Raw genomic sequence first — 24,596 nt, forward strand, 5'->3', positions numbered from 1 at the left:
GCCTTCCAGGCCAGCTCCAGGAACCCTACCTCAGACACAGTGCCTTTCCTGCTAATGTTCGCCGGGCACAGAGCTGCGGGAGTCACAGGCTCTGATCGAATCCTACGAGGGAGAGAGCACTTTTACAGAAAGGAAACAAGGACTCCTGAAGGTTCGGTAACTCAGCTAGTTAACAGAACTGGAGCTTCCCTGGGTGAAGACAATAACTTCTTAAGCACATAGGGTATGCCTCACCCTGGACAAGAAGGCTATGATCGCCCTTTCCCAATACCCAACTAGGTCATAAAATGCCATACTCACTTTATCCCGCATCGTTTATATAGAAGAGAGATCTGCAGATACCTGCATTGCTTGCTCTCTATCCTGACACCCTTCGTTCCCTCCCCCCAGTTCTGCAGGCACGTCTGGTTGCCGACGGCAGGAAGGGGAGGTGGCGGGGAGGGGTCCTATCCTACTCTACAGCACTTGGTCCCAAGATAAGCTCAGCCAAGAACAAGGCCAGGCTAACTCCAGTCCATTCTGATGAAGATTTGCCCCCGAACTGGTCTGGAACACCATTCATTTCCAGAAAAGGATAACAGGGTCGTGGCTGCCTCCCTTGAGACAAAGAAGATAGAGGCTGGTGGTACTTTTGTTTCTCTCTTTGGAGCCACTTTAAACAGGGGGTCAGCAAAATGCCATCTACGGGTAGGCCGGGGAAACCACATTTGTGTCTGCCTGAGTTCTTGAGGCTCTGGTCCATCTCAGCAACAGTCCCAAGCCCCACTGGGGCATCTGGGCCAGCCAGTGACTGCGCCCCCCCCCTCTCTGATCTCTTCATGCTCCCCAAGACTCAGAGGGAAGCCCCTGGAGCCAGGGCTCCCACTCTCAGACCTTCTCCACTCAGGTCCCTGGTCACAAAGAAATGACTTTTACCCTGAGACTGAAAAAAAAATAATAATAATAAGTTTTAATAAATACAAAAATCTCCAATAATGACTCTGCTCAGCTCAGGGGCAGCAGGAGTGAAGTGGGGGGACCCTTGGTGCTGAGTGAGGATAAATTAAAAAATCCCAACAAGCCAGTGACATTCTGTACAGAAAGAAAGGAGTTGGGTTTCCAAGGCAGAGGCTGGAGGGTGACAGGGCGGGAGTCCGAGTGGCTGTGGCCTTGGTCTGCCCTGGCTGCCCCTTCCCCTTGTGGAGGTGTGGTTACCAGAGGTAGTGGGGGGAGGGAGAAGAGGCAGAAAAGAGGGGCCAAAGGCACTGGGTTTCCCATGGGAGAATGCAGGGTCCTTGGCGCCAGTCCTTCCCCTAGCCCAGGCCCCGTCCTCTTGGTCAGGCGGCCTTCCGGCTGCTCCCTAGGAGCCTTCGGCTTCTTTCGCCAGCTCTGGAACTGTCCTGGTCTCTGGGGCTGCCGGAGACAGAAGGGAGTAAATTTTGGAGCTCTGTGACCTTAGTCTACCTGTCTAATTCCTCTGGGCTTCAGAAATCTCGTTTGTAAAGAAAGAGTAGTCAAGACCAAGTCCACAAGGCTGCCGTGTGGTGGAATGGAAGGGCACTGGTGAAGCAGATGGCATGGCTCCTGGCAGGGGGCAGGTGCCACCTTCCCTCCCTGGCAGGGGGCGGGTGCTGCCTTCCCTCCCCAGGCCCACCAACAGCCCCCTCACTCACGCCGCCGGGGTGCACAGTGGGAGCAGCAGCGACTCTCCTTCCCTGGACCGCAGGACAGTGGCAATGAACAGTCATCCCGCTCACAGTGGGGCACCCCTGCCTGGTGCACAACAGAGCAGATTTTGAGGGTACCCAGGGGCACAGGGACACAGCAGCCTTCAGCCTCTTCAGGGAAGCCCACTCCCAGGAGCCTGCCCTCCCCGGAAAGGTCTCCCCACCCTAGGCCAGGCCCTCCCTGCCCACCTCACCCAAGGCACGCTCTCCACTCACCCCACATCTGCAGGTGATACAGCTCATCTCCCCAAAGGGGGGCACTGAGGGGTGCCAGCTCTGGCTCTCGGGGAACCACTGCCCTGCAAAACGGCAGCCCCGGGGCCCATCGGCCTGCATGGGGTCCCCCAATTGGGGGTGGACCCCTGACCCCACTGTTGGAAGGGAGAGAGAGAGAGAGAGGGAGGGAAGGAGGAAGAGCTCAGCAGATGTGAGTTCTGCAAGGACCACCCAGGTTTTATTTGTCTTTGAATCTCCAACACCTAGCAGTTTCTGGTACTTCGTAGGTGACAAATGTAGATGAGAAGATGGATGTATGGGGGGAAGGATGAATAGATGATTGGACAGTTGGATTGAAGCGGGGAAGGGAGGGAGGAAGGATGGATGGATGGGGCAGTAACCAGAACCCATCACAGCCCACTAATAAACCCATGCACATTCTTTCCAAACGCATTTAGAGCCCTGGCCCCAGGCTAGGCACAACGCAGGGTTCAGTAACTGCTGAATTAACTGAGGAGTCCCTTCCATCCGCCTTCACCACACACCCCCTCACCCAGGACAAGGCAGTGAAGCACCTCACCTGCCAAGGAAAGCCCCAGTGCCCACCCCCCTCACCTGGACACTGTTTGCAACAGTCAGTGGGGTTGGCACGGACCGGCTGGGCACAGGCCAGCCGAGGACACTGCACCTTCTCACAGTGGACGTCTCCAGTGCCCCCCTGCAGGGATCCATTGAGGGAGGGTGTCAGAAAGGAAGGGGAGCCTCCTGCTTCCTCCCTCTCCTTCTCCAACCCTCAGATGTCGTATTTCCATGGCCCTTCACTCAGAAGCCCGGACTGGTGCTTTCTACACCTGAACGCAAATGCTCATGGCAGCCCCTCAAGGCAGCCACTCCCCTATCTGCTTATAGGAATGGAAAGGGGAGTTCAGGGAGGTACAGAAAAGGCCAGGGCTCTATGGAGCGAGTCAGCGGGAAGGGCCAGAATTCACCCCCACGTCAGCCCTTCCCTTTTCCTGCAGGAAGTTGACTCTCCAAGCTCAAAGGACTTTTCTTAGTGTTTTCATCCTTGAGCCTTCCTCACCGAGGCTCAGCCTTCCTCTTTCAGCAGCCCCCTCCCCATCTCCGCAGCCCCTGCTGGGTTATGGCACCAGATAGGATTGGGCGGCCATACCTTACAGGTGCAGACAGCACACTTAATTAAGCCAAATGGGGGCACGACGGGGTGCCACCGGGTACCCGCTGCCCGCCAGCTCCGGTCGCCATCAAAATAGCAGCCTGCGGGGTGTGGGGGGGGAACAGTGCCCAGCTGCCATGAGTACTGAGCTCATTGGCTGGGCCCACAATCAAGGCTGGAGTCTCGGGCCAACCCCACACTAATCTGACCCCAGGGCCCACTTGCAAACCAACTACTCTAATGAAGCCTGCCAGATGTCCTTTGGAATCTGCGCCCCTCAGCCTCCCTCTACTCACTCCCATTCATGTTCTCACTCTTTAGCACCCCTCCTGGTCCCACCCATCAGCTCCACTGGATTTCCCCATCCCTGCACCAGACTCCCAGCTCACCCTCTCCCGGGTCTCTGGTCCGGGAGAGCCCAGGAAGGTCTCTGACATCTTGTTTCTCTGTGGGGCCAAAGAAATAGTGAAGGCCAAGAATGGCCAACTCCTTCCCTCCCCAGAGGCCTCATCCCTCACGGTGAACCTTCCGCTACCCCTTCCACTCAGGTGGGATACTCACCCGGGCACACAGGGCAGCACTGGTCTAGTGCCTGCACAGGGCTGGGACAGCTGGGCGGCGGGCACACCACAGGGTCACAGATCACTGTGCGTCTCTGCAAAGAGAGGGTTGGGTGGGGGGACTGACTGGGACTTGGCTTGCCCCAGAACCCAGACCTCTCAGTGCGCCCTTGGCTGCGTCCTACCTGGCAGGTGCATAGTGAGCAGAGCGGGTCATAGTTAGGCGCCCAGCGAGCCCCATGGGGGCGCTGCTGCCCCTCAAAGTAGCAGGTGTTGGGGTCTCGCGGGCGCCCGGGGCCTCCTGGTTTGGCTGGCACAGGAGTGTCGGGGCCCAGCACAGCGGGCAGTGGGTGCAGTGCCGGGGCTGCTGCATCGGGAGCCCTGGCCGCCCACGCTCCTTCAGTCCCCTCAGCTGCCAGGCGCAGGCCGCCTACCTCGCACTGGTTGGCGATGTGCACCTGGGAGGAGAGGTGAGTTGAGGAAGCGCCTGGGCTCCCCCTCGCATCTCCACCGGCGGTCAGCCCACCTGCCCAAGCCACCTCGACCTCTGAGTACTCCTGGGAAGATGGTGTTAGCACCAGAAATCTCTCCCCAGCAACCAGGGACAGGGTAAGCTGCTGCCAGCCTTGTCGTTGACACTTGTCAGGCTTCATCCTCCCAACCAGCCAGAGAATGTGACACCACCACCCCCCAGGACTCAGAGAGAGTGAGTGACTCAGGCAAGAATACACAGTGCCCGCCCAACTCTGACCCACCCCAGCGGCCCACGCTGCCTGCCCACCTGCCCCCGGAGCTCCCCTTGGGGACTCCCCTTGGTGGTGATCAGCAATGAGGCCTTGCCCTGGGCCAGGAGCCGCAGCAGCTCAGGCTCCAGATCCTTCACCACGCCCTGGGCCTGCGAGAGACAGGAGAGGGGGCGGGAACAAGGCGCTCTGGAGCTATGCCTCCCCTTCTCAGTTCACAGATGAGAAACTGAGACAAGGGGAGGTGAAATAAGGTCTTCCGGGAAGTGCAGCCCATTAGCGGTGGTGTGGAGCTCAGAAGCCAGGTCTCTGACTAGGTCCCCCTCAATAGGGGTGGGCTGTAGGGTCTCTGACTCCAAGTCCCCGCAGCCCACCCCCATTCAGGGAGGACCCGCTCCCCTGGAGGTTCAAGAGATCCTGCCAGAGAGGGACGTAGGAAGGAGAATGGATACTAAAAGGCTGAGTCAAACTCATAGCCAGGGCTTTCTGACTTCCCAGCCCAGGTCGGCTCTGCCATACCAGGCTACATGTTCTCCACCCCCCACACCAGCCACAGGCCTGCACAACCCTCCATGCTTCAAAAAAACAAAAAAAAACCACGCAGATCTTTTCGATCCCCCACCAGGTCCTCACCTCTGGGCCATAGAATCCCTTCAGCAGCCGCCGGGGCCCTGGTATCCCAGGAGGCCCGAGGAGGTGGGCAGTGACAGTGCCCTGTTCGGAGCCACCAAGCCCAGCCAGCAGCACTTCATAGTGCAGGTGACAATGGGTGTCCAGGGAGAGCCAGGCATGTCCTGCTGCCTGGCTCTGCACAGGAGGTAACACCAGGGCTCCTGCCAAGGGCACGGGCAGTGCTGGATCCAGACAGAGGAGAGGTGAGCGATGAGGAGGTAGCCTAGAGCAGCCACTCCCTTCGTCCCCGTCTTCCCCTGAAGCTCATTCCACACGTTGGCAGACACTGTCCATAGGCTCAGGGCTGGGGGGCAGCAAGTTTTAGACCCCTGCGCCCTGGCCATGGAGAGGGTCTCCCTGCAGGGGCACCATCTATACCCCCACCTTCTCCAGATGCCAGCCAGGGGCTCAGGCACAGAGAAAGACACACCAGGCTCTGGCCCCCTGGCACCCAAGTCCCAGATTTGAGGATACCAGAGGGCAGGCGAAGCCCTGGGGCACTCACTCTCATGGCGGGCGCTGTGTCCACTATAAGGCAGGGCAGACACATGACCCCGCAGTTCTCCATCTGGGAAGTCCTTGGTGCCCACGTTCAGGAACAGCTCATTCTGCAGCAGCATATGAGCCCCTCGGGCGCCAAGTCCAGGACAGACACCCACAGCCTGCGAGGGGCAGGGGTAGGGAAGGATGAGAGCCCTAGCTACAGCCTGCCAGGTTCCAGATGAAGCCCTCCTCAGCTTTCACACAAGCCCGAGATTCTGAATGCCTTTCCATGTTTTGTGCCCCATGTTACACCCAACATACATGCGTAACTGGATAAGCACCTCGTGAGCCCGGGTTCGAGTCCCTCCTCTGCCACTTCCTACCTATGTAAAAGTCTTAAAGAGTTATTTAACCTCTCTGATCCTTCACTCCATCATCTGTAAAATGGGAACCGTGAGGATCAAAATTCATACAAGGAAGGCAATCAGTGCTGTATATGGCACAGAGAAAGCCTCGGTAAGTGGCACTCATTATCACATCTCTAATGATATGATCTCCCTAGCCAACCTTGCCTCCCATCTGATGTGACATGGCTGAGGACAGGGGCACATCTGATTTTCTTTGTATCCCAGTCCCTAGCCTGAGGCTCCCTAAAAATGCACCCAGGGAATGAATACTTCCATGAAAGAAACCTGTTAGTGAGTGACTGACTCTGAACCTCCCTGCTCATCCAACCTGGCTTTGCACACCCCTGCGCTGTTAGCTCCTGGGCACGGCCCGCGGCCTGGCTCTGCAGACAGCACTCACTGTGTGTCCTCCCAGCTGGAGTCCGGCCATGTGGCACAGGACAGTGCGCTGGTTTCTCCGCTGAGGCTTGGTCTCCAAGGTCAAGGCCACCACCTCACTGCCTGTACCTACCACCTGCACCTGGGGGGGCACAGTAGGGGAGGGCACACTGGAGTGGCAGAGAAGGCTGGAGGTCTGAACCGTGCAGGCCGAAGCCCCACCCTGCCCTGCTGCCCTCCATCTTGAGCAGCTGCTGACTCTTACCTGGTAGATCAGGGAGCCATTTCCCAGCAGTGTAAGCCTGGCTGAGCCGGCTGCCCCTGTCTGAACTGGGATCAGGGCGTCAGCCCCACAAAGGACGCTTTGCAGGACTGCAGGGGGGACCAGAAAGGTGGAGGCTGGCTTGCCCCACGGCCGTTCATCCCTCCCCAGCCCCCAGGATTCCTCCCATACCCACCCTGGCCATGTGTCTGTGCCTGTCAGTGGCGTGTGCCCGGGGTGCCATGGCCCACCCCGCCTCACCATCGCAGCTCTGCCTGGCAGCGATGTGTCCACGGATGCGCAGCCCTGGCACGCCCACCCTCTCCAGGGCCATCTGGAGCTCCCCCAGCACCAGCCAGTCCATCTCCTGGGCAGTCAGGTTGGGCAGTACCTCAGCAAAGCCTGGCTCCTGAGGACAGAGCAAGGTGTGGCTGGTGCGGCAAGAGGCCAGAGCAGGTGGCAGCAAGAGCCAGACCCTCACTCACCTGGACTGAGGCATTGGCCTGGAGCTCTCGCAGTAGCTGCCCCTGGTGTAGAATCTGGAGCCGCAAGGGCACCTGGGCCGGTCCTGCAAGGGCCACACATGTGAGGAGGCCTCTGAGGGATTGGTGCTCTCCCCCCACTCCTCATATGGCCTGCCCCATCCCACTCACCCCCGCTCCTGGATTCCAGCAGTCCACGGAAAAGCAGCAAGAAATGCAAGGAGTCCTCCGTGTCGCTGAGAGTGAGGAGGGCGATGCCCCCTATGCCAGGCTGTGGGGGGCCTTCTAGGGTCAGGATGGCACTGAAGGTCTCTGGGAGAGAAGGAAGGACCATGAGAGACCATCAGGAAGTCCCCTCCTCAGCCCACTCTATTCCTGGGGATACAGAAGACACAGAACTTCATGTCCAGGGGCTCTGTGCTCCCCTCACCTGCAGCCAGGGCCCGGTGCCGGATGAGAGGCCCCCAGACCTCCCCCGAGGGGTGAGTGGGTGTCACAAGCGCCACATGCAGCTGTTCTGCCCTAAGGAGCCGCAGAGACAACCGAGGCACTGCCCGCCACACCCCACAGACCTGGAGCAGAGAGACAAGAAGGCCCCACTCAGACCTTACGCAACACAGGCCAGCTGAGAGACCCAGCTCTGGTGAAGAAGGAATATGCGAAGGAGCCCCGTGCCCTCCTAGGAAGCTTAAGAAGGGGCCTTGGAGCCAGATGCTGGGGTCCAAATCCTGGCTCAGCGACTTACTAGCTTGTGACCTTGAGCAAAGCATATTCTGCTACTGAGCCTCAGTTTCCCTCATCTGTAAAATGGGCATCATAATGTCAGTGCCTTCCTCTCACGGGGCTGCAGTGAGAACCCAAAGAGACAATGCAGAGCATGTTCTCAGTACAGCGCCCAGACTGGATAAGCACTAGTAAATGGCATCATCTCACCAGGCCATCTTGAGTGGGGGCAGCAGGGTGTTCAAACAGGACGCTGCCGGCAGAGTCTGAGAAGCGGATTCGAGTAGGGCGGTCCAGCCTGGGAATGAGGGTCCGGTGAGCAAGGGCTCTGAGCCTGGGCCAGGAACTGCTCCACCGGCCTTTCCCAACTCTCCTTCCCCAGTCCCCTGCTCACCCCTCCTCCCACCTTCCCCTTTCTCACTGTCTGTAGGAGATGGAGAAACGCAAACCCGAGCGCAGCAGAGACACCCGGGCCCTTGCCACGGCCTGCGACCTAGGTCCTGTCAGCAGCGCCACGAAGTCTGCGAGGAAAAGATGTCCAGAGTTTTGTCACCCGCTGCGGCCATGGGGCGGGGGCAACTATAGTTCCAGTTCCTTCCTGGCCCACACCTACCCGTGTGTCCATCTCCTCTCCCCCGATCCTCAGAGCCCGGCTCCCCGCGGTCACTGTAGCTGCGGTGCTCTGGGTCCCGGGGATACTCAAAGGCCAGACCCGTTGGCGGCTTCTCAGGACTGCTGCGCTCTAAGCCCGGAGTGGGAAACCAGGGCTTCAGCTGGGCACGAGGAGGGCCAGTTGGCCGTTCGTCTGCTCTGTCCGCCCCAGCCACTGGCTCAGGACCAAGTATCACTGCCCGGCCACCCTCCCCTCACCAGGGAGCGGGCCTTACCCTGGGGGCAGGTCTGGCAGCAGTGTCCCGGCAGCAGCCGAGGCTGCACGCAGGCCAAGGCTGGGCACTCGGGTTTGATGTTCTTGCAGCTGACTCTGCCCGGGCCCCTTGCTCGGCGACCCCACTGAGGCTGCTTGTGGGGAAGACGGGGGAAACCGAGTGAGTGCCAGATGGGGAGGGTCGCAGGATGAGAGCAAGGTCATCCCATGGAGTCAGACCGCTCTGCTTCCGCATGACCCTAGACAAACTGCCAACCGCTCTGGGCCTTAGGGTTCCTATCTGGAAAATGCGGGAAGTCATAGTGTGTATCTAGCGGGATTATTCTAGGAGTTCAGTGAGAGAGAAACCGTTGGCAAAAGAGCCTGACATATAGTGGGCGGTCAATAGCAGTCAGCACCTGAGAACTGAAGGGGGGCTTCCTCCCAACTTTCTCCACCAGGAAAAAAAATACATATGGATATATAGATATATATCTCCATAGAGCTACATATCCCTAATACCTGCAGGCTCGCTGTTGTCTCACAGCAGCTCCGACTCCACTCCGAAATCCCGGGACCCCAGGGCTCCCCCACCCGCAAAGGCCCCGGCCACGGCACTCGGGCTCACTCACCGCCTCGCAGGCGCACAGCACGCAGCGCATCACCCCGAAGGGCTCCCCTAGGTCCGGGTGCCACGTCTCGTCCAAGGCATAGACCTTCCCGCCGAAGGAGCAGCCTGCGGGGACGGGCTTGGCTGGCGGCCGCTGTCCCGCTCCTGCGGTGTGCCAGCCCTGGGCGCTGCCGGCCGGGCCCTGGGTCCCCCCCACAACCCCCCCCCCCAACGACGCGCCTCGCGACCCCCGCCCAACCCTCCTGGCCGCCCGCCGTGCTGAGCCACCTGCTCCCGGCGCCCCCTCCGGGCGGGCGCAGACTTGCCCGGAGCCGGACTCTGTGCCCGCGCGTCCCCCGGGGCGCCCACCTACCTGCCGCTCCCCGAATGGGCAGCGGCTCCTTCTCGGGCCGGATGGGCAGCGCGGGGGACTCGGGGCCGGTGCCGTGGGCCGGTCGGCAGCCGAGCAGCAGCAGCCCCAGGAGCAGCAGCGGGGCCGGCGGGGCCGGGAGGCTCGGCATGACGCGAACGGGACAGCTGGGGAGGCGGGAGGGAGGAGGGAGCAGGAGAGGGAGGAGGGAGGTGGGAGGAGGCCGGGCCGGGGGCGGTACGGCGGGAGGGGGCCGGGGCCAGGGCCCGGGCAGTGCGGCGAGGGGCTCGTCGGGCGGCGGGAGTCGGCGCCGGGCCGGGCGGGGCGGGAGGAGCGACCGGGAGGAGCGCGGGCGGGCGGGCGCTGACCCGGGCCGTACGCGGCTCTAGTGCCCTGGGCGCCAGCTCTGGCCCGTTTTATGCCCCGCGCCCGGCGCCCCGGCCGGGGGCCTCCTCCTCAGCAAACGGGGCGGCGGCGGCAGCTCGGCGAGGGGCCGGGCTGAGCCCGGGGGGTCCGGCCCAGCAGCAGCGGCCCGGATCGCGAGTGGGGGAGGGGAGGGAGGGGCTGGGACCGGGCAGGGGAGGAGGGAGGGGCTGGAGGGGAAGGGGGAGTGGAGGGGGGAGGGGGAGGGGAGGGACCAGGGGGCGCGAAGAGGGGAGAAGAGGCGGGTCTGGAGCCCCCCGCTGCTGGCGGCCACAGGGCGGCTGCACCAGGAGGTGCGTGTCCCGTCCAAGACGGGAGCCCCAGGCCAGGGAGCGGCCGAGGCCGGGCCTGAGGCCTGGGCCGGCCACTGGGCTAGTACTCCGTTCCTGCCGGAAAGATGAAGACTTGTCTTTTAAGGATGACAACGTGGAGAAAACGCCCATCAACTGATCTCCCCTACCGTGGGCCCACAGCACCTCTCAAACCCCACATTACCCAAACTCACTGCCTGGCCTGTGGCCCTACCTCTTCTCTGAGGTCTTCCCTCACTCTGCTGTTCCCGAGGACAGGGACTTAGCCAGAAACAGAGTCCCCTTGCTGTCTGTGACAGTGTTTCCCTCCCTACGGTAACCTGTAACCTGTCGGTAACCTATCTGCAGGCCCATCCAACCATCATTGTCCCCACCCTGACATTCTTCCTCACCCTCTTCCCTTCACCCTGGGGACCCTCTGCCTCTCCATCCCACCCCCAACCTCCTTTGTCTTGGTTTCCTGGTCATGACTGCCTCCCTGTCCCCTCCCACACCCATTAGCCCACCATCCTCCCAACCACCCCAGCACCCTCCTTCCTAATCTTGGGAGGCATCTCGTCTGGCTGAACTGGAGAATTCCGGGATCTAGGCCATACTCCTTAGCTGACAGCCCCATCCTTGGTAGGAGGAGCAGGAGGGGAAGAACTAGGGTGGGGGGTGATGGGAACAAGGTCAGGCCAGGAGGCCCCTGAGGACAGAGACTGTAAGGAGACTGGGATTGAGGGGAAAGCAAAGGAACTAGAGCCAGGGCCAAAGGAAGAGGGGGGCCAGCAGGAGGTATTTGCGGGGGAGGTTCAGCAGCTGTCTTTCCTAAGACAGGGACACATGGGCCTGGTTATTCCTCTTGTCACATATGGAATGGTAGGAGATGGAAGAGGGAAAAAGGGCAAGCTCAGGAGAGCTCAGGCACAGAGGTAAATGGTGTTAGCTGTCTGAGCCACTGCTCCCCCCCACACACAGAGGGGCACCTGAGCCCAGCCTAAGCACCCCCTACAGGCCCCCCTCACCTCAATCCTCTCAAATGGTCCAAACCCTTTTCCTATAACACTGACCAATGACAGGGTCATTCCCCAACATAGGCAATACCCACATTCCCACTGGGAAAGGGGGACGAAGACTCAACCCCCACAGGGTTATAGGAGAGAAAGGCAGGAAAGCAAGAGCCCTAGGGGGTCTCAGGAGCAGGTGTGTTGTCCAGGGAAAAGAAATTTGGCCGGTCAGGAACTGTAAAACACACCAATCTAAAACCAGAACCAGATCTCCGTGCCTCCTCCGCGGGAACAAAAACCGTCCTGTCAGATTTCTCCTGGGAAAAAAAGACCTCCCAGCCAGGTCCCAGGTTTCCCATCTCCTAGGAAAAGATGGATCTCCCTGTTGAAATCCTTCCTGTGGTGTGTGTGGGTGGAGGAGCTGGGCTCTGCTAGTGGACCATGGTCCAGGCAGGGGTTCCACGTTCAGTGCAGGTGGGAGGAGAAGGCGTCACTTCCGGGGGCCTTCGGCCTTCGCCGGTATCTGGTGGCTCCCTGCTCTCTGATTGGACAGAAGTGTCCGGGGCAGGCTTGTGACCCTACTGCTGTGGAGGGGCTGTGCCCCAACACTACGTGTCTTCCTACCCATCGGCTCCCCAGAGTGCTGCCTGCTGTGCACCTGGGTCCTGGAGCCCTTCTCCACCCGGTGAGTGGCAAGCAGAGTTTGGAATTAATGGAGAGTAGGAAGGACAGGAAAGAGGAATTGGGCTCTCAGCTGGGGGAGGGGCAGGCAAACTGGAACCTACAGGCACTGACCTTTGTCGAGAAGAGTGTAGCCTTCCCAGAATGGGAGGAGCAGGACTGAGCAGGACTGAGCAGGGGTAGGGGGTGGGGTGCTGGGTTCTGAGGGACTGATCACAGACTTGGAGGAATATAGCACTGTTCTGGCTAGCCCTAAGGAAAGGGGACATGTGCCCAGGGAGAAGATAAGAAAGGTGGTGCGTTTAGGGCTTACGGCATGTAGCATCAAACTGGACACGGGCCCAATCTCCATTCTTACCCAGTCGTTCCTGGTTAGTTTAAGGCTCTGAATCTTGGGGCTGGGGAAGCTGGGCCTAAGGAGAGGGTAGTGGGAGGAGGGCTCATGCATGTTGACAGACCTACAGGAAATCCCAATATTGAATCAGGTGCAGGCCTCTTTGCACAACTTGTCAAAGAAGGAGGAGCCCATGTGGGGGGTCCTGTGAAGGAACTAGAAGGGGTCTGCAAAGGGGGCAGGGAGGAAGATGTGGGCTAGGGGATGGTTATGGTGACACCGGTGTCCAAGGCGAGGTACGCCATGAGAGGTGGGTGTCTCACTCAGCAGGTGCCCATTGCTGGGCAACTTTACCTCAGGTGGGAAGTGCCAGGACTGTTAGCCCCTTTCTCTGCCTCAGATAACCCAGTATTTTAGAACTGGGAGTGCAAAGAAAAACTTCAAGAGGCTTATGGGGGGAAGTAAATGGAGAGAGAACGAGCAGTTAATTGCTCCCATACCACCTTCTCATAATCTTGCAATCACCAACCCCTAGTAGTCCTTTTTGTTTTCCCCCAAGTCCCCTCCTTAGCCCCACTCCCCCAGCTACCCCTCAATGCTTTGCATGTTTGCTAGCTCCTCATCCTGACCCTATTTCCCACTTTCGAACCTCTCCTCCCAGGCTTATGCCACAATACTCCTGGCTCCCTCTCCCCATCCCAGATTTTCTCCAACCAAACAACTACGGTTGCTCAGAATTTGAGGCCAGTTACAACGTGTGTGTATCTGTGTGTGTGTGTGTCCATATTCTGTCCTGCTCCTCTCAGCAGGGGCAGCAGCCCTACATCAGGTCCACTGAGGAACCCTGACAAAGAGGAGACACCATACCCTGTAGTCGCAAGGACCTGGGAGCAGGCAGAGCGTTAACAGTTTGAGGCTGGTCCACATCTCATGCCCTCCCAGCAGCTGTTCCCCCAGCCAGGCAGTCTTTTCCTTGACACCTGATTAAATGTTCATTATTCCTGGCACTTGCAGGATAGATTCCAGACCCTCTTCCTCAGCCCACCTGTGCCCCCACCGTGCAAGAAGTGCCAGAGCCCAAGCCGCCTCCATGGCCCCAGGAAGGATTCAGGGGAGAGGCCCCATCCAGGGAGCCGCTCCTACCAGACAGCCTGGCCAGAATGGAGCTGACTGGTAAGAAAACTCCTGCGGGATCTCAGGCCAAATCAAAGCAGGGTTTTCGAGAGAAGAGAAGGGAGATGTGTTGCCAGGGTGGAGGGCTGCGGGAACCCAATCCACCAGGATTAAGGCTTCTGAAAGGTAAATTCCCTGGATTTCAGGTCTGGGTCCTAATTAGGAATTTCTGGACTACCACCTGACAATGATTTCTTCCTTATCCACCCTTTCAACCTCACTTCTCCTCATCTCAGAACTGCTCCTCGTGGTCATGCTTCTCCTAAATGCAAGACTGGATCTGTGCCTCCCGGCTCCTCCCGCCTGTGACCCCCGTCTCCTAAATAAACTGCTTCGTGACTCCCATGCCCTTCACAGCAGACTGGTGAGACTCTCCCAGCACTCTCCCCTCTATCCATTACCTGGGTAGACACCCTCACTCCCATCACTCCCTCCCACTCCCTGATCTGATCACTGTTCTTCCCATATTGTCCTTGGTAAGACCACCACCTCCCCATCACCACTCCTTGACAAGGATGACGATTTGCAATCTAGTCTACTTTTAAAAGCTCTGGTCTGGATATCTATTACTCATGGAAGTCTATCCTAGTCACTGGGTCACCACACGCCCCCTCCTTTATTTGAGCTTTTCCACCCTACCCCACCACCAATCTTTTTCAATAGAGCCAGTGTCCAGACGTTAACCCTTTGTCCACACCTGTCCTGCTGCCTGCTGTGGACTTTAGCTTGGGAGAATGGAAAACCCAGAAGGTAAGAAAGCCATCCTTCCTTTGGTTTCCTTAACTCCTGTTTTCATCGGTTTTCTACTGCTTCCCACGATTTCTTCAAAATCCCTGAGCTCCCTAAAAATCTCCCACCTTTGGCTTGGCCACCCTAAACTAATCTACATTCGACTGTGATGATATCCTCTGGATGACAGCTTGCAGTCCCAGTATGTGAAAATAGATTCAAAGCTGAGCACCCAGAAAAGCTGGATAGAAGTCTCTCACGGTGGGGCACCCGGGTGGCTCAGTGGGTTAAGACTCTGCCTTCAGCTCGGGTCACAATCTCAGGGTCCTGAGATCGAGTCCTGCATTGGGCTCTCTGCTCGGCTGGGAACCTGCTTCCCCCTTTCTCTCTGCCTGCCTCTCTGCCTACCTGTGATCTCTTTCTCTCTGTCAAATGATAAGTAAATCTTAAAAAAAAAAAAAAAAAAAAAACTTTAAAGATTTTTTTAAAATCTTAAGATCTTTTAAAAAGACCTTTAAAAAAAAAAAAGAATAAGAAGAGGAAGTCTCTCATGGCCATGCTTTTGACCTGTTCCTTTGCAAACTTAAGCTGCCATGAAGAAGTAAGACTGGTCTGTCATACTCAGATGACACAAAACTGGGAAGCAGAGGTAAAATAACAAGAGACAGAATCAAGTTTCACATTGCTGAAAGGCTAGATCAAAAACAAGGTAAAACTTAGCAGAGATATACAAAAAATTCCACATTTACTCAAAGTAATCAAGGAAGGTCCTATTCCAGCTTCCAGGCCACAATGCCACCACTTCCCCTTATATAAACTTCTGGCCCTAGAACTTACTATGAGCAAGATCTGGGAGGACAGAGCTAAGCTCAGACTTAGCAGGTAACACTATTAAAGCAGCTGTTTGAAAAGCTAGTGATTCTTGGTGGCTTTAGGTGTTTAGCACCCACCCTGTGGAAATATTCCTAAAAACCTTTAAGTGGCCTGGACTTAACAGTAAGGAGTTGAGTACTGGATATCCTCCTCTAAACACATGCTAATTTATTCAGGGGGACCATATGAAACTAGCATGTGTCCAGAAGGAAGAAGCAACCTGAACAGAGAGGTTAGAAAACATGTTATGTGAGGAAAGGCTAAAAAAAAAAAAAAAAAAAGCCTATCTGATGAGTTTGGAGAAAAGTGGTAAGTCTTGTGCTATAACTGGACCTGCTTTAGTCTAGGGCTCAGGAAACCTCCTGGGAGGGAGCGCTCCTTGCAAGGTGAGCTCTTCTACCCTCAAGATCCCTAGAATCCCCTTTCTTCCTTCTCAGGTCTTCTGGGGGTGGGGGCGGTCCTGGGCCAGGGACAAAGGGCAGTTCTTAGGGACCCCTGGCAGTTCCAGCTCTGCCATTGATCAGTAAACCCCTTTCCTTCGTCTTTATGATCTTTGGGATGGTCTCATCTCTATGTTCAGTTTTTACAAAATCATATGATTCTAGGATTTTGTAGCAGAAAGAGTAGATTGGCAACACTAGAACCGAGAGGCTAAAAACTGTAATAGCACAAATTCCAACATAGTGTACGGGGCCGGGGGGGGGGGGGTGCTTTTCTGACTGAAATTAAATGTAGAGCCAGGCTGGGTTACCGGACACTGGAGTTATTCAAGCAGGGGCTGATGACCAATTGTCGGGAGACTGTGAAGGAATTCCTGTGCTGGGTGGGACCTTGGTCCTGTCCAATTCTCAGCTCCTATGATTCATTCCGCTGGCTACTCCTACGGGCTCCCCACCCGCTATTAGCATGCCCTTTGAAGCAGGCCGCATCTCCCTTCCGTCTCTTTTGCAGGAGCAGACCAAGGCACAGGACGTTCTGGGAGCCGCAGCCCTTCTGCTGGAGGGAGTAATGGCAGCACGGACCCAACTGGGACCCACCTGCCTCTCATCCCTCCTGGGACAGCTTTCTGGACAGGTCCGCCTCCTCCTTGGGGCACTGCAGGGCCTCCTTGGAACCCAGGTAAGTAAGTCCTGAGTCAAGGGGACTATAGAAACTTGTCCTTTGCTGACTCCGTCCCTTTAGGAGACCTGAGGGCAGAAAGGTGAATTCTGGGAATCATGAGGGTAGCACAGCTGGCCAACTAAGGAGTGCTCGCTTCCAGCCATAAAGTCTGGGTGCTGGCACCTTATCTTTCCCTGGAGACAAGGGAGGCATGATACCTGGCCCAGGTCTCTGGCCTCAGGCCCATCCTCTGCCCTCAGTTTCCTCCACAGGGCAGGACCACAATTCACAAGGATCCCAGTGCCATATTCCTGACCTTCCAACAACTGCTCCGAGGAAAGGTGCGCTTCCTGTTGCTTGTAGTAGGGCCCACCCTCTGTGCCAAGCAGGCCCTACCCACGACAGCTGTCCCAAGCAATACCTCTCTATTCCTCACCCTGCACAAGCTCCCAAACAGGACTTCTGGACTGTTGGAGACAAACTCCAGTGTCTCCGCCAGAACTACTGGCTCTGGACTTCTGAAGAGGCTGCAGAGATTCAGAGCCAAGATTCCTGGTCTGCTGAACCAGACCTCCAGGTCCCTAGACCAAATGCCTGGACACCTAAACAGGACACATGGACCCTTGATTGGAACTCATGGACTCTTTCCTGGACCCTTACCTGCAGCCCTAGGAGCCCCAGATATCCCTCCAACAACTTCAGGCATGGACTCCCTGCCCCCTGACCTCTGGCCTGGATATTCTCCTTCCCCAGCCCATCCTCCTACTGGGCAAAACACACTCTTTTCTCCTACACCCACCTCACCCATCCCTCCGGGGCCAGCTCCAACCTCCACCTCCTAACCCTTCTGCCACACCCAACTGGACCAGTCCTCTTCTAATTGCAGCCCACCCTCCCTTCCAGAATCTGTCTCAGGAGGAGAAAGGTGCTCTGGCCCTGCCAGCATCAGCACTGTCTCCATGTAAAGTTCCCTTTCTGGGAGCCAGGCCCTGGGAGTCGTGTTATATCAGATTACCTGCTTTCACCTGAAACCCAAAGTCCTGCTAAAGGGGACTACACGGGACAGAAAAGGGGATCATTTTTCACTGGATATTGTAAAACTTCAGAAGCTATTTTTTTAAACTATCAATAATATTCACCAGGGTAGCTAGTTATCTTTGGTCTATTTTCTGCACAAATTTACAACTTACTAATTCTCTATGAGCTCTTTTTCATACAATTCTGCAAAGGATTCTGCATACAATTCTGAATGGAGATAGACACTAAGCTAATGTCAAAAAACAGGGGAAAAAGAACTTCAGTTTTCTACTCAGAACTAAGGTCAGTCTCTTTATCCCCTTTATTGTCATTCTCAGTGAGACTCTGATCTCCTTTTCTTAGGAGATCCTGACTCTTGAAAAATGAATGTGAGGTTGTCTCTCAGAAAGGCTGTCTCTACGCAATCAACAAAATTGAGCCTAAGTAAATAAAGAAGAAATAAGAACACCCAAAAGCTAACTGAAAAGCAAGGAAAAGAGGTTCTTCACGGAGCAATAGATCTCCCCCTTCCCTCCCCTCCAAAAATGTTAACAGGAAGCCTCCGAGAGCCTCACACCCCAGGTAAGGCTGTGCAGACAGTTCAGTCAAGACAAAACCTGGATGTGACAGCTGAGCAAACAGGGAGAGCTTCAGCAGCTCAGCGGGAAGCTTCAGCAGGCACGGGTTCCTGCCTCCCTCCTGTGGAGGTCAGGGGGAAGTGCAGGAAGTGGCAAGAGTCACTCTCCCAGGGCTCACACAGCGGGAGGGACAAGTACAAGTTGAAGGCTCATTTCCCAATTCCCAGAAGTCCACAGTATCCAAAAAGCAGCCCTATGTGACCACTATGAACTCTGCTAAGGATTCTCTAGAGAAGAAGCCAGGCTTATGGGGCGTTGCAAATAAATGCCACCCTGATGCTTACAAAAAGGTTTATATGGCCCCAAGCAAAAACTCCACGGCAAAGTTCAACCCTACCTCCAGAGGCTCCTGCAGGAAAACTCAGAATCCTTTTCCTCTTCCTTTTCCCCAACCCCCCAGAGAGGAAAAACTACCCGGTAGGTAAAAGAGCCAAGATCCCAGAGTTCCAGACACTGCCACAAATATCCCAGGACCACTAAAGGTATTCCAAAATAGAAGAATGAAAGCCAGTGTACCAGGAGCCTTATGTAGGTTACCTTTTATAGTGCTCACACACCTGTCAGGTTGGGATGCTATCAGGCTCAGAGAAGCCAGGCATGTTCAATGCTCACACAGCCTGTGAGCAAGAAAAGAAAAAACAGCCTGGGCTGACTAGAGCCCATACAGTCCCAAGTGTGGTGCACTGTCCAACAGATCATTCAGTGATTCTGTTTATTAGAAAAGATATCCAAGTTCTGAGGGAGGAAATACACCAACAATTAAAAAGTTCTGAGGAGAAAACCAAAGCTCCTGGATGGGGTGACCAATTTAGACGTCTCCTCTCCCATCACTGACAGAACAGTCACCAGGGAGAAGGAATCGACAAATGTACAAAGCTCAAAAGTGTTCACATCTCAGAGGGTGTCAGTTTTTGCGTGGGAGAGAATAGCTCTTCCACACTACCAACTCTAGCATGCCATCAAGGGGGAATGTAAGTGGAAATTGCAATTTACTGAAATACCAACCTAGGCTAAATGTAATGATCAAATGAAGAACTTTGTGGCCCATGAAAGAGTCAGCAACCGGGACAAGACGAGCCAAAGGGACCAAAGGCAAAGGCTTCAGGGTTCTCACCACAGTCAGATGAGAGACAAGGACAGCAAAACTGCAGGATGTATACAGCCAGCTAAGTACCTCCAGGATTGGCATTTGACCTACTTTAGGGCAAATGCAAATAACTCATGGACTTCTTCAGTGTGAACTAAGCTGTTCCCAACCCTTCCCAAAATGTCTTCAGGCTCATTCTATCCCTTCTTCCCTGTCCACAAAATGCAAAAAACCTGTTAGAACCAGAACACCCTTCTCTCTATTCGACTGCACACTAGTTCTCTCTTCTGCCCCTAGGGCAGCCGGGATAGTGCTCTATGCTACCCCCACAAACTCTTACTATAATTAGGTTCAGACTCTGAGCAAAATCCATCCTTCTCCAACACCTCCGAAAATCTAACTCCAGGTAAAAGTTCTAGGATTCCACAAAAATTCATCCCAACCCCCAGTGTATCTTCTACACCCCCCCCATAGTAAACTGAAGAAATACCTTTTCCTCCTCCCCTGCAGAGATCATTCATTTTCAACCCATTTCCCTAAATACAATTTCTAACACCTCATGTAAAGACCTGAAAATGATGGGGAAGGAAATAACCCTGGGCATCCCAGCAGGGGGACCAGCTCCGAGGCAAAGGCAGGAGATCAAAAGAGAGAACTGCTTAATACACATTTGCCATCTTTCTGGATTGTTATCCTGAATTTCTCAGGGGAAATGAGAGTCCAGTATACTTTCTCAGAGACCACAAAGGCCAGGCTGAAGAGCCAGCCTCATATGCTGGAGTCCTAGTAAGCATCACCACTTCCTCAATTTTGTTCTTGCCCTTAGGTTAGTGACTGTAGTCAGGCTGCTCCATTGTCCTGGGTACTGGCGCCGGACTGCCAACTTCATTGGTATTGCTGCCCTGTCCACTTCACTGGTCTGTGCAGCAGCTGCCTGTTCAGTGTCACTGGTGAGGAACGCCCTCCCCCCCCCCACCGCCCCGTTCCACTTACCCTCCCTCCAGGTCGCCAATGGAACGTAGAGCAGACACCTAGCTACTCCACTGTTCCTACAACCACCAAATCTGCTCTTCCTACTCTCTTCATAGTCGGGTCCCAATCCAGTATCTAAAAGCCTCCACCCAAAGCTTCCACAAAAATGAACATTTCCAGGCTATGCAAGTGACTCATTCAAATCAACGTGATCTGACTTCCTAAGAGACTGAAAGTGTTGGAAGGACACAAGCAGGGCTCCTTGCCAATTCAAAATTCTATGCCAAATGGGTGGTATCTTCCGGGCCTGGGGTGCCCTCAAGAGCCAAAAGCACAATACTCTGTCTCCCAGATAGAAAATCACATTACAGAATAAATGAGGATAGGCAACCAGGAGGCTGAGATAACCCTAAACCCAGATACCAAAAGGCCAGAATAGATCCTACATTGACATGTGATCATCTGGCTGTGGGCCAGAAATATACCACAGATAAATTGGGGAAAAAAAAAGATTTTAGGGTAATAGAAAAGATTTTTTTTTTAAAGAGTCTGAAAAAGTAAAGTTTAATTAAAAAATCATATACACAAAACAACTTCTGATTTGTTTTAAGCTCTCCCATTGGGTCTTTCACAGGCAAGTTGAGTCCACTGAGTCCAGACCACCTAAAGATGCACCCCCAGTGGCCATCCACTCAGCCAGCCCTTTCCTGAACAGGTGGTCAGTAGTAACTGCTCCTCAGGCTTGAATGGATGTCCAACTCCTGAGTGACTAAGCAGCAAGGTTGGCTTCCTGTGTGCTTCAGAAGGCCAGTTTCTTCATCAGCAGATAAACTCTGGAATCCACTTCAAATCCATGCAGGTTGTTGGCATCACCCTGCAGCCTCATGAGCAGGCCGCCATAGGACACATAGGCAGAGCTGAAATGGAAGGCCCCAGTCTCATGAGTTTAAGCTCTGGAGTGGCAGTGACCCAGTGGCTCTCCATCCCTTTTTTAAGAAAAGGAGGCACTCTTCTAGTGTTTGTCATTAGGAACCAAAATTCAGAGAAGGATGAAGGCAAAGATTTGTGCAAAGAGGTATTCTTTTCTATCAACAAAAAGTGGAAATTGCTACACACCCAGGATGACAGAAATGGTTAAATGAATTAAGATATATCCATTTACTGGATTGTTATGCAGCTATTAAAATGTTTAGGAAAAGCTTTAAACAGACAAGGGGAAATGTTTTACATAACTTAAAGCTAAAAGAGCAGAATAAAACATTGTAATAAACAAGGTAATCTTAAAGAAAAAAGTACACAGGAAAAAACTAGAATATTCAAAAATGTTTATGTAAAAGATTCCCTCTGGGTATGGAATTATAGATGACTTTTTTTGCTTCTTCACATTACTTCTCTGCTTTTCAAATTTCTTACAAAGGGTACATATTGTTTTAATAAGATTTTACAGAAAAGGAAAAACAGTTGGGCAGGGAAACCAAAGAAGTAGGGACTGGATTGTAGAATAGCAAAACACACACAAATAAACAAAAACAAGAAAGCCTAGCAGTTTAATCCCTTACTGCTGCATCTAGTTCTTAGGGAAGCAACCTTCCTTTGCTCTTCACATAGCAAGATCACCAGTTTCTCATTTGGACCCTTGGGCCCTGAGGTCCTGACAAAGGGTCAAGTGAGCAGCCTACATTTCTGACTGGAAACTATTCCCACAACAGTTTCTTTCTGGGTCCCACCTAGATCTGAGGTGCCTGGGGGACAGAGACCAAACCCAGGAAACATGAAGCGTGGTGCAAATTTCCATAGCAGAGCTCAGATTATCAGAAGAGGGCTGGGGTGCAAGGGTTCTCACAAGACCATGGCACTTACAGACGAGTTGCTGCTTCAGTAGACGTTTCATCGCCCTCAATCCTGTATACTTTCCCATACATTACATACTCAAACTGGTCAGCCCTGTGGAACAGCAGTGGCAAGGTTATTCTTCAAAGTAGTTAACAATAATAAGAAGCCCTTTAAAAACGGTAACTAAGTGTCAACATTCTAACAGATGTTTTCCAAACACAATGCCATTTAGTCCTCCCAGCCACCCTATGAGCAAGGTGTGACCATCTGTACTTTACTGACAGGGAAACTGAGACTACAAGAGGTTAAGGCTATTCAACAAGTAAGTGGTAAGCCTGAGATGTGAACTCAGTGGAACTCCAAAGCCTTTCCATTACACCAAACTCTCTCCCAAGATGCAAGGTTCACACAGCCTGGATCACTGAGTGGTCATCTCTTCAGCCATCAGTAAGTTACAACCCACAGCATGTAATCACTGCCCTGGATAAACACCTGGCTGTCTGAAATCTTGAGTGCTGCAGTTTCCTTATGGTTGCTCAGATTCTACTGATAATCACTTATTCCACAAATTAAATAACGGTCCTTCTATACCACTCATCTACTTAGTCCTCAGGCATATTTCAAATACTCCCTTCTTCATTTCCTCACCTGGAAGGTCTATCATCTGTGGGGTTGTATTCACCGTCATCCAGGGTACCATCTTCATATAAGGTACTGGCTATGACCAACCGGAACTTGTCACCTGAAAATCATGGCACTTTCTGAGGCTGAAGAACAGCTGAAATGAAAAAAAGCTTCCTGCTATTGTCTGTGTTCAATACTTACCCAAGTCTACAGGATAAATCTGAATGTTTACATCTAAGATCAGGTCCATCTTGAAAGATTCACTCTCACAATGTAGTCGAGACACTGGAGGGAAGCAGAGAAAGAGCCACATAGGTAATTGCCAAGCCCAGGGCAGACCTGGCAGACCCCACTTTGAAGGATTATATGTAACTGAACACTCATTCTAACCCAGTCTGCATCCACTAGCCTCTCATCTGCTCCCAAAGAATTGCAGACATATGCCAGGAGGACAGGGGAGAAAAGTATGGCAAGTGGACAGAATCCCAGAAAAGAATCAAAGGTCCTCTAGCAATCAATAATATCCTGGTTCTGGGCCTGCCTAGGTGATTAAGAAATAAACTGACTTTGGGCAAGTTATTCATTCATCCAAAGGTTTTGTCTTTCTGTGCCAGATGCTGTGCTGAGTGGATTACCAGGACTCTAAGAACTGGTGTTTGTGTTGAAGAACATCTCAGTCTCCAGGCAAAGGAAGAGACACCAAAGAGGAATGATTAGTGATCGAGGACAGAATAGAAAGCTGTATAGCAAGCAGTCAATTCTAAGCTAAGGTTCTTAGGACAATACAAGAATAGAGCCTCTGAAGTCGGACTATTTCACTGTGCAGCCTTGGGTAGGTTACTTAACTTCTCCGAACAAAATGGGTAAGACACCAACTACCTCATGTTGCCTCCTGAAAGGAACAGTTAGGACAAAGTGTGTGTAAGGTGCACGGTACAGCGACTACCACAGAGTGGGAAGCGATTAGAAAGATGCACGGACTACCAGCACCCGAGAAAAGGCCATCCAGGCACACGGCACAGCCTGTGTGAAGCCAGGCCGCGTTCGGGGTCTCCGTGTTCTCATCTATACATGGTCTCCTGAGGGAGATTCCTGTATCAGGAACTGCCGGTAGGGGGAGGCCACGTGGGTGGGTGGACAAGGGGCCCAGGGGCGTGTCCCCGTGGAGGTTACCCCCTTCCTCTAAAACGCCCCTATGTCTCCGTACACCTTACCTCGGTCAAACTTCTTGCCCTCCGGGTCAATGTCTTTCACATCAAAAATATCCTCAAACAGGATACCCGCCATGCTAGGGTGACCACGAGAGCAGCAGAGGGATTGGGAGCGCGACCACGCCTAGGGGTACACCCTCCCCCTCACTCGCAGTAAAGGACAGAAGACGCGAAAGATAGCGCCTAAAGAGCGGCAGCGAGGGACTAGGTCAACGCATGCGCACGGACATTCAGCAACGCCACTACTTCCGCCGCCTGCCTTTCGGGGCTTCCTAACTTCCGCCCCGAATGAGTCCTTCCTAGAGATCTCAGGGTTTAGGGCGGGTCTCAGGGCCGGATAACTCCGCCCCCGGGGCGGGGACACGATTAGTTCCACCTCCGGCCGAGGTGGCGCCGTTTCTAGCTGTATGCCGAAGCTCTACTGCGCCCTCTTGAGAGTCCGGGTCGGGAAGACTGGAATGCACGGGGGCCTTGATCCTTGGCCCAGAGAAGCCCGGCCCAAGCCTTAACCTGCTGGTCTGCGTGCCCGGCGAGGGCACAGTCCGCGCCGGGGGCGGGCAGAAGAGAACTCCGCCCCCAGCGCGCTGACCCTGCAGGGCGCAGAGCCCAGTCCCCCCCAGCTGGCACTGAGGCCTCGCCCGCCCAGGACCTGACCGGCTTAGCCCTGCTGGATGTCACCCGAGCCGGGTCCGTCCAGTTTGGGAATTTGCCATGATGTCACTATGGGGAAGAGGAAAGCCTACACTTGTCCCCTCCCCTGGTACTGTACCCTCCCTACCTGCCCTCTTCCCCTGGGCCCTACTGTCTTCCACTCCGCCCCTTCAGCCCGGCATTAACCCCATCGCACGGCTCTCCTCCTGAGCACTGCCCCTTCAGCTTGGTACTACCTGTTCCCGCACCACTGCCTTCTCCCTCTGGACGCTGGTCAATGGGCTCCTTCATGCAGGCA

General features: G+C 54.5%; 3 protein-coding genes across 6 annotated transcripts; 1 reads left to right on the top strand and 2 right to left on the bottom strand.

The window, feature by feature from the left end:
- Positions 1-675: 675 nt before the first annotated feature.
- CHRD (chordin) lies at positions 676-9,889 on the bottom strand. Of its 2 annotated transcripts, none has more exons than XM_032338675.1 (23): positions 9,655-9,889; positions 9,304-9,407; positions 8,694-8,826; positions 8,420-8,548; positions 8,228-8,327; positions 8,017-8,104; positions 7,514-7,655; positions 7,255-7,395; positions 7,087-7,169; positions 6,863-7,010; positions 6,605-6,711; positions 6,362-6,481; positions 5,577-5,733; positions 5,033-5,253; positions 4,438-4,551; positions 3,842-4,114; positions 3,658-3,751; positions 3,486-3,542; positions 3,094-3,197; positions 2,538-2,640; positions 1,923-2,077; positions 1,653-1,752; positions 676-1,392 (listed from the first exon to the last, which is right to left on the bottom strand). In XM_032338675.1, the coding sequence occupies exons 1-23, from the start codon at positions 9,800-9,802 to the stop codon at positions 1,340-1,342; spliced, it is 2,874 nt and encodes a 957-aa protein (XP_032194566.1). In that variant the 5' UTR covers positions 9,803-9,889; the 3' UTR covers positions 676-1,339. The 2 variants fall into 2 exon arrangements, with proteins under 2 accessions (XP_032194566.1, XP_032194575.1); XM_032338684.1 differs by having other exon boundaries at positions 677-1,392; positions 8,694-8,823.
- A 409-nt stretch (positions 9,890-10,298) lies between these two features.
- On the top strand, positions 10,299-23,212 carry THPO (thrombopoietin). 3 transcript variants are annotated; one of them, XM_032338858.1, is made up of 6 exons: positions 10,299-12,059; positions 13,404-13,562; positions 13,799-13,926; positions 14,226-14,312; positions 16,116-16,283; positions 23,051-23,212. In XM_032338858.1, the coding sequence occupies exons 2-6, from the start codon at positions 13,550-13,552 to the stop codon at positions 23,060-23,062; spliced, it is 408 nt and encodes a 135-aa protein (XP_032194749.1). In that variant the 5' UTR covers positions 10,299-12,059; positions 13,404-13,549; the 3' UTR covers positions 23,063-23,212. The 3 variants fall into 3 exon arrangements, with proteins under 3 accessions (XP_032194749.1, XP_032194732.1, XP_032194742.1); XM_032338841.1 differs by lacking the exon at positions 23,051-23,212 and adding an exon at positions 16,526-18,515; XM_032338851.1 differs by lacking the exon at positions 23,051-23,212 and adding an exon at positions 16,538-18,515.
- On the bottom strand, positions 20,512-23,887 carry POLR2H (RNA polymerase II subunit H). Its single transcript, XM_032338867.1, has 5 exons — positions 23,651-23,887; positions 22,638-22,721; positions 22,461-22,554; positions 21,840-21,923; positions 20,512-20,896 (listed from the first exon to the last, which is right to left on the bottom strand). Exons 1-5 carry the CDS (start codon positions 23,721-23,723, stop codon positions 20,779-20,781), a joined length of 453 nt encoding a protein of 150 aa, XP_032194758.1. The 5' UTR covers positions 23,724-23,887; the 3' UTR covers positions 20,512-20,778.
- Positions 23,888-24,596: the final 709 nt, after the last annotated feature.

The sequence above is a fragment of the Mustela erminea genome, chromosome 1 (assembly GCF_009829155.1).
Source record: "Mustela erminea isolate mMusErm1 chromosome 1, mMusErm1.Pri, whole genome shotgun sequence".
Taxonomy (NCBI): Eukaryota; Metazoa; Chordata; class Mammalia; order Carnivora; family Mustelidae; genus Mustela; species Mustela erminea.

Bases quoted from the DNA above. Each gene is read 5' to 3' on its own strand.
- CHRD (XM_032338675.1), bottom strand. From the start codon at position 9,802: ATGCCGAGCCTCCCGGCCCCGCCGGCCCCGCTGCTGCTCCTGGGGCTG. The intron at 7,011-7,086 runs GTGAGTGAGGGT...CTCTGTCCTCAG, and splicing joins AGGCCAATGCCTCAGTCCAG to GAGCCAGGCTTTGCTGAGGT. The intron at 6,482-6,604 runs GTAAGAGTCAGC...GTGCCCCCCCAG, and splicing joins ATGGCTCCCTGATCTACCAG to GTGCAGGTGGTAGGTACAGG.
- THPO (XM_032338841.1), top strand. The intron at 14,313-16,115 runs GTAAGAAAGCCA...TCTCTTTTGCAG, and splicing joins GAGAATGGAAAACCCAGAAG to GAGCAGACCAAGGCACAGGA. The intron at 16,284-16,525 runs GTAAGTAAGTCC...CTCTGCCCTCAG, and splicing joins AGGGCCTCCTTGGAACCCAG to TTTCCTCCACAGGGCAGGAC.
- POLR2H (XM_032338867.1), bottom strand. From the start codon at position 23,723: ATGGCGGGTATCCTGTTTGAGGATATTTTTGATGTGAAAGACATTGAC. The intron at 22,555-22,637 runs GTAAGTATTGAA...CATGATTTTCAG, and splicing joins GATTTATCCTGTAGACTTGG to GTGACAAGTTCCGGTTGGTC. The intron at 20,897-21,839 runs GTAAGTGCCATG...CTTCCATTTCAG, and splicing joins ACTGAAGCAGCAACTCGTCT to CTCTGCCTATGTGTCCTATG.